Below are 14,156 nucleotides of genomic sequence, written 5' to 3'. Positions count from 1 at the left end.
AGTGAAGGTCGTGATATATACAAATACATCAAAGCTCTGCTACATTTTGATGAGAAAGATGTTGAAGCCTTTTTTATTTCATTAGACAATTTGGCTCGGCATAGAGAGTGGTCAGGGAACCTCTGTGTAATGCCAGTTCGGAATAAGCTAGGAGATGTTCCATGGACCACATGAACTACGGGTAGGAGGTCACCTCAGTGTAAGGAAGACTCAGATTAAGGTACAAAAGCAGTTGTATTGGCCTGAGATGCACAAAGATGTTGTTAACTTTTGCCATATGTGTTATACAGGCCAAGTGGTCAGTGAGCCAAAGCAGTAAACCCAACACCTTTGTTGCCAGTTCCCACATTTGAAGAACCTTTCACGTGGGTTATGATGATTGTGTAGGTTCCCTGCCTATAACTATAAGTGGGAACCAGTACTTGCTAACCATAATGCGTGTGTCTCCCAGATTTCCGGATGCAATTCCATTACGGAGCATTAAGACAAAATGGGTGGTAGAGGAGTTAGTAGCTTTCTTCGCTTGGTATGAGCTAACCAGAGAGATTCAGTCAGACCATTACCTCATTTTATTGCTCAGCTGTTTAAAGAAGTCATGGATAGATGAGGCGTACAGCACATTAAACCAAGTGCAGATCATCCTGAAACTCAGGGAGCTTTGGAAAGGTGGCATCAGACCCTGAAGACCATGTTAAGAGTGTGCTGTCAGGATTACCTGAATGATTGGGATGAAGGTATCCCATTAATATTGTTTGCCATTAGAGATGGCTCAAATGAATCTACTCAGTTCACTCCCTTTGAGTTAATATTCGGACATGAAGTGAGAGGTACTTTGAAATTATTTAAAGAGAAATTGACAGGACTGAAGTCGGAGGTCACACACTTGGATTATGTATCAGAGGTGAGAGAGAGATTAAATCAGGCAGGTGAGTTAGCTAAAGAGCATTGAAAGAGGGTGTAGTGGAGATTGAAGCAGGTGGCAGATAAAAACCCCGGAATTCAGACATTTTCCCGTGGGGATGACGTGTTAGTATTGTTACCAATGACAGGATATCCTTTCAAAGTCAGGTTCTGTGGTCCCTGACAAATTGAGAAAAAAGTTGAGTCAGGTAAACTATCTGGTAAAGATGCTGGACAGGAAAAAACTATTGGGTATGTCTTGTGAATATGTTGAAACATTATTATAATAGAGAGAGGGGGAACTGGAGGAAGTGTTAGTTACTGCCCCACAGAGTGAGGAATCAAATCTCATGCTGTGCAGTTTGATTGCCTTAAAATACATTAAACAATGAAGAAGTCCTTGAGGAGTGGGATAGGTTAGTGAACAATCCGTCCCAGGAACAAAGAAGCAGTTGAAAGGATTGTTGCAGCAGTACAAGGACATATGCAGGAATAAGATGGAGAGGCCTGATCCTCTTGTGCATGAGGTAGAAGTAGGGAATGCTGTTCCAATACAACAACACACCTACAGGCTTAATCCTTTTAATGCCACACAGGTCCAGAAGGAAGTGGATGCAATGCTCACTGAAGCTCTCATCAAACTGACTCAAAGCAAGTGGAGTTCGATGATCGTGTTAGTTGTCAAACCTGACGGGATTCAACAATTTTGCGTGGACCATTGGAAGGTTAAGGCCGCTACAAAATCAAACTCAGATCAATACTAAAATTGGAGAAAGTTGGACAAGCCCCTTACATCACAAAGTTGGACTTACTGTTTGGGTATTGTCATCCCTTTATTAGAGAAAGTGAAATAAATTTCTGCGTTTGTCACCCCAAATGGGTTATGTCAATTGAAAGTGCTGCCCTTTTGAATGAAGAACACACCAGCCACAGTTAAAAGGCTCGTGAACAGAGGTGTGGCTGTGTTAACAAACTGTGCAGTATATCTGGATGATGCAGTGATCTTTAGTGAGTCATGGAAGATCACATGGTACAGTTGGCACACAGCTCTTTGAATGATTAAGAGAAGCAAAGCGGTAATAAAATTGAAGAAAACACAATTTGTGAAGGCAGAGGAGACATTATTGGGACAATACATCGGGCATGAAATGTTGACCCTCGGGAATGCAAAGACAAAGACCATCGAGGAATTTCCACAAACAACCTCAAAGAAAGAAGTGCTTTGATTTTGGGGACGAAGTGGATTCTACTGGGAGTTTGTTCCAAATGTCAGCAGGGTAGTGACTTCACTCACGGATTTCCTGAAGAAGACCATAACATTTCGGTGGATGGAACAATGCCTGGAGGCACTTGACAATGTAAGAGTTGTACTAACCATGGCACCAATTTTAGCTGCACCAAATGTTGCAATCAAAGTTGCAATCGATGCTCATGATATTGGTCTTGAGGCTGTACTGCTACAGGAAGATGATGATGGAATCGAATAGCCAGTTCGTTACTTTTCAAAGAAACCCAACACCCACCAGAGAAAAATATTCAACCATCGAAAAGGAATTATTGAGTTTGGTACTGGCCGAACAACATTATCGCAAATTTAATGGAGAAATATTAAATAAGGTTGAACAGATAACAATATTATACGTATGTGTGCGGAAATTAATATGAACTTAAATTAATATCCAATGCATTTCATTGTCATGGGGTTTAGAATGAGGCAAAAAATGGAGACATCTTTTCATTATGATGGTCCTTTTTTTGATTCGGGGGGGTTGTTATGAAGTTGAAGGTGTATACTGTACCTTTAAGCGAGGGTGAAAGCTCTTCTGCACTGAGAATGTGCAGGCACCTGTCACGTGACTGACAAGCAGTCTCAGAGTGTACTGGAAAATTGAAAATATGTAACATTTAGCTGTAAACTAGATACTAGTTGCTTTGACCAAAATTTAAATCTAACCAATCAGTTTAAATTATGCCCCAGGATACTAAAACCCAATCGAGTTTGAATTTATTGTTTTTGCCAACTTCAAAACAATGAAACTACCTGATGTTTGGGGTATCAAAAAAGCAGACATTTTGAAAGTCAGACAGAGAGTAACTGCCATTGAGAAACTGCGATTCAAATCATTCTCTATCAAAGGTACCTTTCTCATATGAAACATCTTTACAGTGAAAGACAGAAGACAACTCAGGGAGATCTTGAGCTGAAAGAAGAAACACACCAATAATAACAGCCACTGTGTGGTTTTGTAATGAAGCTGATGTAACTTTAATACAGGTGGTTCTTGGAACAGTAGATTGTTATAGAGTTGGAGACAGATAGCAAGCAGTTTAGGGAAAGGAGGCTAAGAGTTGGAAATAGTTGTTGTTTAAAGTTCACTTTGAGAGTTAAAGAATAAATTGATTTTTAATATAAAAGTGAATTTTGGGAGTTCTCTGTTCCTCATACTTTAACAGATGGCGATACGAGGTGAGCTTTTCTGGGGGTTTAGTTTAATTAGCAGAAGGCTTCACCACCGTCTCGTCACAGCAGCTTCACCTGGGCAATCAGGATGGACAATACATGTACATCATCTGGGCCAGCGATACCCATGATGGAATAAAACAAAAGTAGAAATTAATGAAACAAAGAACATCCTGAGGAAAAACCAAAAACAAAGCTGCAGATGCTGCAAATCAGAAACAAAAATGGAAATTGTCAGAAAAGCTCAGCAGGTCTGGCAGCACCTGTGGAGAGAAATCAGAGTTAATGTTTCAGGCAGAGTGACCCTTCCTCAAGATGCTGAGGAGTTTGACAAGACAGATTCTGAGAGGATATTTGTTCTTGTGAACAGAAGTCAAACAGGGGGACAATTGCAAAATAACGGATTTTCTATGTAAATTAAGATGAGGAAACATTTAATCTCTCAGCTTCTCTTTTAAGTTGATGAAGCAAAGAACCACATGGCTGATTATGCCCCTCCTCCTGCACCCAAATATCTTACTTAATGTAGAAAAGTTTAATCTGGACTCTGAGTTTAAATTAACCTGTGCTCATTTCAAAGGTCACAGGTTGGAGCTGGTGAATGGTTACATTAGGAATGACACCAGGGGGTTCTCCTTCACACAGAGTGTGGTCAATACTTTGAAGGTGTTTGCTGGACAGAGTGAGGGGGAAGGCTGTAAAATCCTTGACCTCGTTTAAAGAAAATTAACTTTGAGCAATGGGTGGAGGGTTCTGTATGAATGAATTCAGGAGGGTTCAATGGATCCAATCTGTAAGTACCTTCAGCAGTCATACGGCACCAGGTTATTGTCCAACAGGTTTATTTGAAATAACAAGGTTCAGAGTACTGCTCCTGAATCAGGTGAAGTCCTGGTGTAGTGTGACTTCTGACTTTGTCCACCTCAGTGCAACACTGGCACCTCCACATCATGGAAATATCTTGTAACCAAGGTTTGGAGATGCTGGTGTTGGACTGGGGTGTACAAAGTTAAAAATCACACAACACCAGGTTATAGTCCAACAGGCTTATTTGGAAGCACTAGCTTTTGGAGCGCTGCTCCTTCATCAGGTGTTTGTGAAGTATAAGATTGTAAGACACAGAATTTATAGCAAAGGTTTACAGTGTGATGTAACTGAAATGATATATTGAAAAAGATTTGGATAGTTTGTTAAGTCTCTCGTCCGTTAGAATGACCATGTTGACTTCAATTCTTTTATATGTGGATCACAAAAGTTTTTTTTAAAAGTTCCATTCTCAAGTGAACTTTAACAATTGGTGTCTGTCAGCCCAGATAATGTATTGAAGGTGTGAGCTCCCCTGGGTGATACTGTCTGTGCCACAATGTTTAGACTGAGTCTAATCTAAAAAAATGAATTTATAGAATCTTACATAGATTTTTGAGCAAAGTAAAATGTAACTCTGCAAGTACAAATTCACCCCCACAAACTTATATGTGCATGTGTGTGTGTGTGTGTGTGTGTGTGTGGGGGGGGGGGGGGGGTGTGGCGGGCTGGGGTGGGGAAGGGGGGAGGGGGTGGTTGTGAATGTCTGTGAGGAGTGTGTGCCTGTGTGTGAGTGTAAGTATAAAGTCTGTGAGAGGGGCATGTGTGAGTGCGGCAGTGTATGTGTGAGCATATGAGTGAGGGTCTGCATCAGTGTGTGCATCCATAGGTGTGTGTGTGTGTGTGTGTGTGTGTATCGTGATGGGGTCACCTGTAGTATTTCATGAACCCAAGATCCTGGTTGAGGCCATCCCCAGGGGTTCCGAACTTGGCCAAGAGCCTCTGCTCGGCCACTTTTTGTTGCTGCCTGTCCCGAAGTCCGCCTTGGAGGATGGTCACCTGAATGTCCAAGGTTGAATGTCCCAGACTGCTGTATGTGGCAGGTACTCATGCAACTCAGCCAACGTTGTCTATCCCATTCGCTGCAGGCAAGGATACCCTGAGGCATGCTACATTGGTGAGAGCAAGCAGAGGCTACGGCAACGGATGGATGGGCACCGTACAACAATCAACAGACAGGAGTGCTCCCCCCCCGTCCCCCACCCCCATAGTCAGAGAACACTTCAATGGTCCTGCACACACAGACATACACACACATATACAGAGACAAACACATACACAGACACTCCCACACACACACGCATGCGCGCACACACACACTCAGACCCTTCCACACACACACACACATACACACACACACATATTCCTCTAGACACACATACTGGCGCAGATGCTCTTTCATACGCTCACAAATACACTCCCACAATCACACATGCCCCGTCTTACAGACTTATACCCCTTTATACTCATACTCACACACATGCGCACACTCTTTCACAGACACTCACAGCCACCCCCCAACAAACACACACACACACACACACACACACACATATACGTTTGTGGGGTGAATTTGTATTTTCAGAGTTTCATTATACTTTGCTCAAAAAACTGCATGAATCCATGTAAGTTTCTATAAAGTCAATTTTTAGATGAGAATCAGTCTAAACATTGTGGCACCGACAGTATCACCCAGGGGAGCTCACACCTTCAATACATTATCTGGGCTGACAGACATTATCTGGGCTGACAGACATTATCTGGGCTGACAGACACCAATTGTTAAAGTTCACTTGAGAATGTAATTTTTAAAAAAAAATTGTGATTTACATATAAAAGAACTGAAACCAACATGGTCACTCTGACAGACGAGAGACTTAACAAATATCCTGGTCTTTTTCAATATATAATTTCAGTTACATCACACTATAAACATTTGCTGTAAATTCTGTGTCTTACAATCTTATACTCCACAATCACCTGATGAAGGAGCACCGCTCCGGAAGCTAGTGCTTCAAATTAAACCTGTTGGACTATAACCTGGTGATATCTGATTTTTAATCTTGTAATCAAGGTTTTCAAATTGAGTGGCGAGGAGACATTTTGATCAGGGTGACTCTTCTTGGGGAATGTCCAGCACAGACCTGTTAGAGATATGAGTGGAGTTTTTAATTGTTCATTTTATTGTGAAGTTGAAAGGAATGTAACATATTGAAATAAGACCTTCTGCACACTGACCTCATCCATTCTGATGTTTGTCCTTTCCTCAGATGTTCAAGGAGACGTCTCAGTGGTGAGTGGGACAGAGGGAGATTCAGTTACTTTACCCTGTATCTTCATGACCAGGTCCTACCCTGCCCTGACCACTGTTACCTGGATGAGGAAGGAGCCCTACCAACACATCGTTACATTTACAGCCCAATCGCAGGGAACTTGGACAACTGGACACGGTGGAAATCGGTACGAGCTCATCGGGAACCCAGAGGAGGGAAACGCCTCGACCAGGATAAACCAGCTGAGTGTGAGGGACAATCACACTTACCTGTGTCTGGTGGAGTACAGGTCAAGACACAATCTTTTGTATCTGATCCAGAAAGAGACACGGCTGCAGGTACATGGTAAGAAACCGTTCACACATTCTTCAGCCTGTAGAAGGTGCACAATGAGAGTGGAACAGATTCTGTGAATGTTTTGTGATTTGATTTTCTGCTGAAAGGACATGGAACTAAAACATTAACCCTGTTTCTCTCCATCGGTATTGTCTGCCCTGCTGAGTGTTTGCAGCATTTTGATGTTTATTTAAAATGTCCAGCATCTGTAGTGTTTTAGCTTTTGGTTTCAAATTTTTTTCAATATTTAATGTACTATGATGTGCTGATATTTTTTTGGCGCTTCTGATGTCAGTATTGAAAGACATTGACACACTCAGAATATTTAGTTCAATCTCCAAATGACCCAAAGTTATACTGACATTAAGATCATCTCCTTGAACAGGAAGGTGCTACAGACTAATGTGTCCCTCTTGGTTCCAACCTTCATCAGGAATAGTTCCATCAATGCAAGTACATTCCCCCAGTGTCCATCTGACTGTGTGAGGCATCCCAGCCACGTAGGACCTATCCTCACCGTGCATTCAGCCTTGGGTTATAACAGGAGTTGGTGGTGTACTGTTACTGTTACTGTCACTGGGTAACTAATCCAGACACCCAATCCTGGGGCCATGGGTTCAAATCCCACCACAGCAGAAGGTGAATTCTTTTTAAAATCTGGAATTTTAAAAAAAAGCTAACCTAATGGTTGCATGTGACCATTGTTGAGATTTGGAAAAGCCGATCTGATTCAATCATACACTTTAGGGAATCTGGGGTTTGATTCAGTTAGCTGGATGGTTGGTTTGCAAAGCAGTGTGATGCCAACAGTGTGGGTTCAATCCCCACATTGGCTCAGGTGACCATGAAGGACCCTCCTTCTCAACTCTCCCCTCACTGAGGTGTGGTGGCCCTCAGGTTAAACCACCACCAGTTGTCTCTCTCTCTCTCTGTCTCTCTCTCTCTCTCTCTCTCTCTCTCAAGAGAAAGCAGCCCATGGTCTGGTAATAACATAGCAACTTGATTTAGAGAATGAAATCTGCCATTCACACTCAGTGTCATGTGTTGCCATATGCACAATCTTGAGCACTCTCTCTCCATCAGCACCACCTCACACAGACACAGGGCTGCTCATAATCCACCAACTCTGCACAGTCCACTTCTAACTCTGTTTTGGGAAAACAAAACACTGACTGGGTGATTACTTTGCTGAACAGAAATGTTCTGCCCACAAAAATGATTCTCAGCATCCATTTGCCTGCCATTTCCACACCCCACTTTTTGGGGACCCAGTGACCTTCTGGACTCAATATTGAGGTGAATAATTTGAGGGCCTCAGCACCTTCTCCTACCTCCTTCCCCCAACCCCCACACACCAGGCCTTGTCATCACATGGGCTACTACCAAAACAATCCATTGTCAGTGACGAATGGTCCCCATCAGCAGCTGTTCATTCTCCCAGGCTGACCTTTCCCCTTTCAATTGTCTGTCCAATTGCTTTTCTCTCTGTCTGGGGTCTGTTTCCACTGAGTGTTTACTCCTGCCCCCTCACCCCCCTCCCCATCTTCAGCCTCTATACCAACCTTTTCCCAGCTATAATCAGTTATAGAGTCATACAGCACAGGAGCAGACCCTTCAGTTCAACGAGTCCATGCTGACCATAATCCCAAACTAAAGTAGTCCCACCTGCCTGCGCTTTGTACATATCCCTCCAAACATTTCTTTTTCATGAAATTATCTAAATGCCTTTTAAACGTTGTAACTGTCCCCACATCCACCATTTCCTCTGGAAGTTCATTCCACATAAACCACTCTCTGTGTAAAATAAAATTGCCCCTTAGAGGCATAGAGTCATAGAGATGTGCAGCATGGAAACAGACCCTTCGGTCCAACCCGTCCATGCCGACCAGATATCCCAACTCAATCTAGTCCCACCTGCCAGCACCCGGCCCATATCCCTCCAAACCCTTCCTATTCATATACCCATCCAAATGCCTCTTAAATGTTGCAATTGTACCAGCCTACACCACTTCGTCTGGCAGATCATTCCATACACATACCACCCTCTGCGTGAAAAAGTTGCCCCTTAGGTCTGTTTTATATCTTTCCCCTCTCACCCTAAACCTATGCCCTCTAGTTCTGGACTCTCCGACCCCAGGGAAAAGATTTTGCCTATTTATCCTCTCCATGCATCTCGTAATTTTGTAAACCTCTATAAGGTCACCCCTCAGCCTCCTTCCTTATGTCTTTTTAAAATCTTTCTTCTCTCACCTTAAAGATATGCCTCAGTCTTGAAATCTCCCACATGAGCAAAAAGACACCTGCCATTCGCCTTATCTATTTTCCTCATGCTTTTAACGATCTTGATAAGGTCACCTCTCAATCTCGTACGCTCCAGTGAGAAATGTTCTAGTCGCTCCGGACTCTTCCGATAACTCAAGGCCTGCTTTATTTGCAACATCCTGGTAAATCTCTTCTCCAGCTAAATGATATCGTTGCAATAACAGGGTGACCAGAACTGGACACAATAGAGGCCTCACCAGCATCCTGTCCAACCTGAACATAACATCCCAACTCCGATTCTCAAAGGTCTGATCAATGAAGGCAAGTGTGCTGAACCACCGTATATATAGATGATGCAAATTTGGAAGAATTCTGTTCCTGAATCCCTAGGTCTCTGTTCTTCAGCACTACCCAAGGCCCTACTTTTAATTGTGTAAGTCTTCCCTTTGTTTGTTTTCCCAAAGTGCAACACCTCACACTTATCTTAAACTCCATCTGTCACTCTTCACCCCATTGACCCATTTGACTAAGATCTTTTTGTATTCAAAGATAACCTTCTTCACTGTTCAATATTCTATCAATTTTGGTATCAACCACAAACTTGCAAAACATGCTTTTTGTAGTCTCATCGAAATTGTTCATATAAATGACTGACAAAAGTGGGCCCAGCACTGATCCCCGTGGAACACTGCTGGTCACAGGCCTCCAGAACAAAACCCTCCCTCCACCGTCACTCTCTGTCTTCTGCCTTTCAGCCAATTGTGCATCCACTTGCCAAGCTCACCCTGAATCCCATGGGATCCAATTTCACTAATTAGTCTACCATGCGGAGCCTTGTCAAAGGATTTACCAAAGTCTAAGTAAACAATGTTTACCCCTCTGGCCTCATCAATTTTCTTGTTTACTTCTTCAAAAACCTCTATCAAGTTTGTGAGACACGATATCCCTTGCACAAAACCATGCTGACTATCCCGAATCATTCCTTGCCTCTCCAAATGCATATAAATCCAAACTTTCAGAACAACTTACTCACCACCGAAGTCAGACTCCCAGGTCTGAAGTTCCCAGGCTTCTCCTGACATTCCTTCTTGAACATGAGCCACTCTCCAGTCATTCAGCACCTGCCTGTTATTTATGGATGATACAAATGTTCCTGCAGGGGGCCCAGCAATTTCCTCTTCACTTCTGACAAAGTCCTGGGATTGAGTAGATCACGTCTCAGAGATTTATATTTATATTTTCAAAGACCTTGAACAATTCCTCTTCTGTAATACAAGCTGTTTTCAAAATGTCAAGATTTATTTCTCAGAGTTCTCAAGCCTCCACTTCTTTCTCCACAGTAAAAACTGACACAAAATATTCATTTGATATCTCTCCCATCTCCTGAGGGGTGGCATGATGGCTCAGTGGTTAGCACTGGCACCAGGGACCTGAGTTCAATTCCAGACTCAGGCAGCTGGAGTTTGCATGTTCTCCCTGTGTGGTGAGGGTTTCCTCCCACAGTCCAAAGATGTGCAGGTTCGGTGAATTGGCCATGCTACGTTGCCCATAGTGTAAGGTGCATTAGTCAGTGGAAATGGGTCTGGGTGGGTTACTCTTTCGAGGGTCGGTGACGGTTTGTTGGGCTGAAGGGCCTGTTTCCACATTAGATTAGATTAGATTTGTTACAGTGTGGAAACAGGCCCTTCGACCCAACAACTCCACACTGACCCGCCGCAGTGCAACTCACCCAGACCCATTCACGTACATTTACCCCTTCACCTACTACTACGGTCAATTTTAGCTTAACTAATTCACCAAACCTGCATATTTTGTGGACTGTGGGAGGAAACCGGAGCACCTGGAGGAGACCCATGCAGACACGGGGAGAATGTGCAAACTCCACACAGTCGCCCGAGGCATAGAATTGAACCCGAGATTCTGGCGCTGTGAGGCAGCTGTGCTAACCACTGTGCCACTGTGCCACACACATTGTAGGGAATCTAAAACACTAAGGCAATCTCTTTGTTTTTTAAGGAGACTTACACTCTATCTCTTGTTGCTGTCTTGGTCTTAATGTAGTTATAGAATCCCTTTGGATTATCCTTAACCTTATTTGCCGAGGCTATCCCATATCCTTTCTTTGACTTCCTGATCTCCCTCTTATGAATGTCCTGACAGTCATTATATAGTGCAAGAGATCCATTTGGTCCCAGTCGTTTATATTTAGTATATGATTCTTTTTTATCCCTGACAGGAACCTCCATCTCTTTATTCACCTGTTGTTCTCGAAAGCAGTACAGTTGAAACCATCCTTTGTGAATGGTCTTTTCTGTCTCAGAAGAGATCGCAGTGATCCAAGAATCTGAATCCCTGAACATTACTCCACCTCTTCAGCCATTGATTTGTCTCCTTTATCCTTTTGTTCCCTCATCTGAGCTTGGCCCTGGGAGTAAATTAGAGATTACTACTTTTGAGGGTATGTTTTTTAAATCTTCTCCCTAACCTTTGATATTACTTTGTAAAGCCTTTATTCTTTCCCTAACTATGTCATTCCCATGAATGTGTACAAAAACTTCTAGTATCTCACTCTTCCCTTTAACAGTATGTGTCAAACATTTTGCAATGTCCTTAATCCTAGCACCAAGTAAACAGTATAATATCCTAGATTCATGCTCACTGCTGCGGAACTTCCTGTCTGTGCCCTTGACAGGAGAATCACCGACAACAATTATTCTTTTCAATTTTGTCAAACCCCTCCAAACATCAGATTCATTCTTACAGCCCAAGATCTGACTGTCCCTTCTAATTTCCTCTGAGAGATTATCCTTTCAACAGTACGAGAGATTTCTGAACTACCTTCTTACCTTTCCTGACAGTCATCCTTCTATCTGACTGATCCTGCTGTGTTATCACCTCTCAAAATCTACTGGCCATCTAACTCTGTGTCTCTTGGATGCCCTCAATGTCATTAAGTCTAAAAAGAAACAACTTACACTAACATCTTAGTGGGCGGCACGGTGGCACAGTGGTTAGCACTGCTGCCTCACAGCGCCAGAGACCTGGGTTCAATTCCCGCCTCAGGCGACTGACTGTGTGGAGTTTGCACGTTCTCCCCGTGTCTGCGTGGGTTTCCTCCGGGTGCTCCGGTTTCCTCCCACAGTCCAAAGATGTGCAGGTCAGGCGAATTGGCCATGCTAAATTTCCCGTAGTGTTAGGTAAGGGGTAGATGTAGGGGTATGGGTGGGTTACGCTTCGGCGGGGCGGTGTGGACTTGTTGGGCCGAAGGGCCTGTTTCCACACTGTAAGTAATCTAATCTAATCTAATCTAATCTAAAATAAACTACATTTCTTTATCCAAAGATAAACCTTTCTTTATCCAAAGAGTTAATATTAAGCACAAGTGGTCCAGCAGACAGCTATCAATGTTCTGATTAAAAATAAAATCCCACGTGTCAGCCTGTCCAAGAGGTGTGTAAACACAACTTGGTTTGAAACAAAACATTCCTCAGCAATTTCAAAAAAAATTGCTTCAGTGAGTTTAAAAACATCTCTCTCATAATTTCATAGTGGAAAAAGACTGAACAGTCCACATGTGGGCCTGTCCAAAACTTCCATTCAGAAAACTCCATTTCATAAAAAATTGTGTCAGTTTGTTTTGCTTCTTTTGCATTTTTGACGAGAAAAGAGCTAAAAATGAATCAAATAAAAAGCTTTTCTGACTGAAATTTAATAAACGTAAGAAATCTGAAAGTAAACCTGGAAATAAATCTGAATCTCAGGAGCAGCTGCAGGATCCACACTCCTCTCGGTCCACTGTTTTTGATCATTTTATTTCTGAAGAAGTGTCACTGGATCCAAAACATTAACTCTACTTTCTCTCCACAGATGCCCCTATACCTGCTGAGTTTTTCCCGCAATTTCTGTTTTTGTCTCTGCCATCTTTACTTGGTCAGGTCTCCAGGACAGGGGTGGACAGTACATCAGTATTGAAGAAGGGTGTTCACTGTGTCAGGTCAGTGGAAGCGAGTGTGGGTCCTGGAGGTTGGGTCAGGGGCTGTGTGAGGAACAGCACTAGGTCCCATGATTTCTGTCCCTAGCCCTATCTACACGTGAATGCTGACCCACTGAATTATATTTCGCGGCTGGGTAAGGAATCATCTATGATGCTGGGGACATCTTCTGGGTCAAGTTAGTTGTGAATCCTTCAGCCCTGTCATTTGCACTGGTGAGCAGGGCTCCCCCTCATTGAGGATGGGGATATTTGTGGAGACTCATATTCCTGTTAGTTGCTTAATTGTCCTCAACCATTCGTAACTGCATGTGACAGGTCTGCTGAGCTTATATCTGATGCACTGACAGTGGAATCACTTACCCCAGAGCATCAATTGCTGCTCATGCTGTTTGACACGGAAGTAACCCTGTTTTATAGCTGACATCTCATTTTCAGGTTTGATGGTGCTGTTCCTGGCATCCCCTCCTGCATTGTTCATTGAACCAGGATTGATGTCCTGACTTGATGTTAATGGCTGAGTGGGGGAAATATTACAGATCATTGCTGCGAAACAACACAAGGACTGTGAGAGAGAGCGATCCTTCCATCTTGTGGTCAGGACTTTTATTTTCAGTGTTCTGTTTAGCCTGTTACCCTGTCTACATTCTTTTTTTCTCTCATGGTAGAAATATATATCATTTATCTTTTGGATAAAATGGGATTTACAGGTTTCAGCAATGGAGGTGTTGAGAACTGAGACAGGTAGCCCATAAAACATAGGAACAGAAGAAGGCCATTCAGCCCATTGAGTCTGTTCCACATTCAATGAGATCGTGACTGAGATGATAAACGTCAATTCCCCATACTTGCTTTATCTTCACAATCCTCGATTCCGTGAATGATTAAAAATGTATCTATCTCAGCCTTGGTTATACTTAATGACCCAACATTAACTGCTGTCTGTGGTAAAGTAGTCCAAAGATTCACTACCCTCTTAGAGAAAACATTCCTCTCATCTGAAATGTGTAACCCCTCATTCTGAGCTGATGCCCTCTGTTCCTGACAAGGGGGACAACCACGCTGCATC

At 43.0% G+C, this 14,156-nt stretch overlaps 1 protein-coding gene across 2 annotated transcripts in view; it reads left to right on the top strand.

The window, feature by feature from the left end:
• Positions 1–14,156, top strand: part of LOC140494230 (uncharacterized) — a 72,354-nt gene that overhangs the window by 19,649 nt on the left and 38,549 nt on the right. Inside the window, exon 3 of one of the 2 annotated variants that reach the window (XM_072593456.1) lies at positions 6,505–6,843. In XM_072593456.1, coding sequence (XP_072449557.1) covers positions 6,505–6,843 — 339 coding nt within the window. Of the gene's footprint in view, positions 1–6,495; positions 6,844–14,156 lie in introns of both variants that reach the window. The other variant, XM_072593451.1, reaches the window with a different exon arrangement.

Source organism: Chiloscyllium punctatum, chromosome 2 (assembly GCF_047496795.1).
Source record: "Chiloscyllium punctatum isolate Juve2018m chromosome 2, sChiPun1.3, whole genome shotgun sequence".
NCBI classification, from domain to species: Eukaryota; Metazoa; Chordata; class Chondrichthyes; order Orectolobiformes; family Hemiscylliidae; genus Chiloscyllium; species Chiloscyllium punctatum.
Note: the sequence above shows the minus strand (reverse complement) of the source record. Positions and strands in the feature narration are given on the sequence as shown.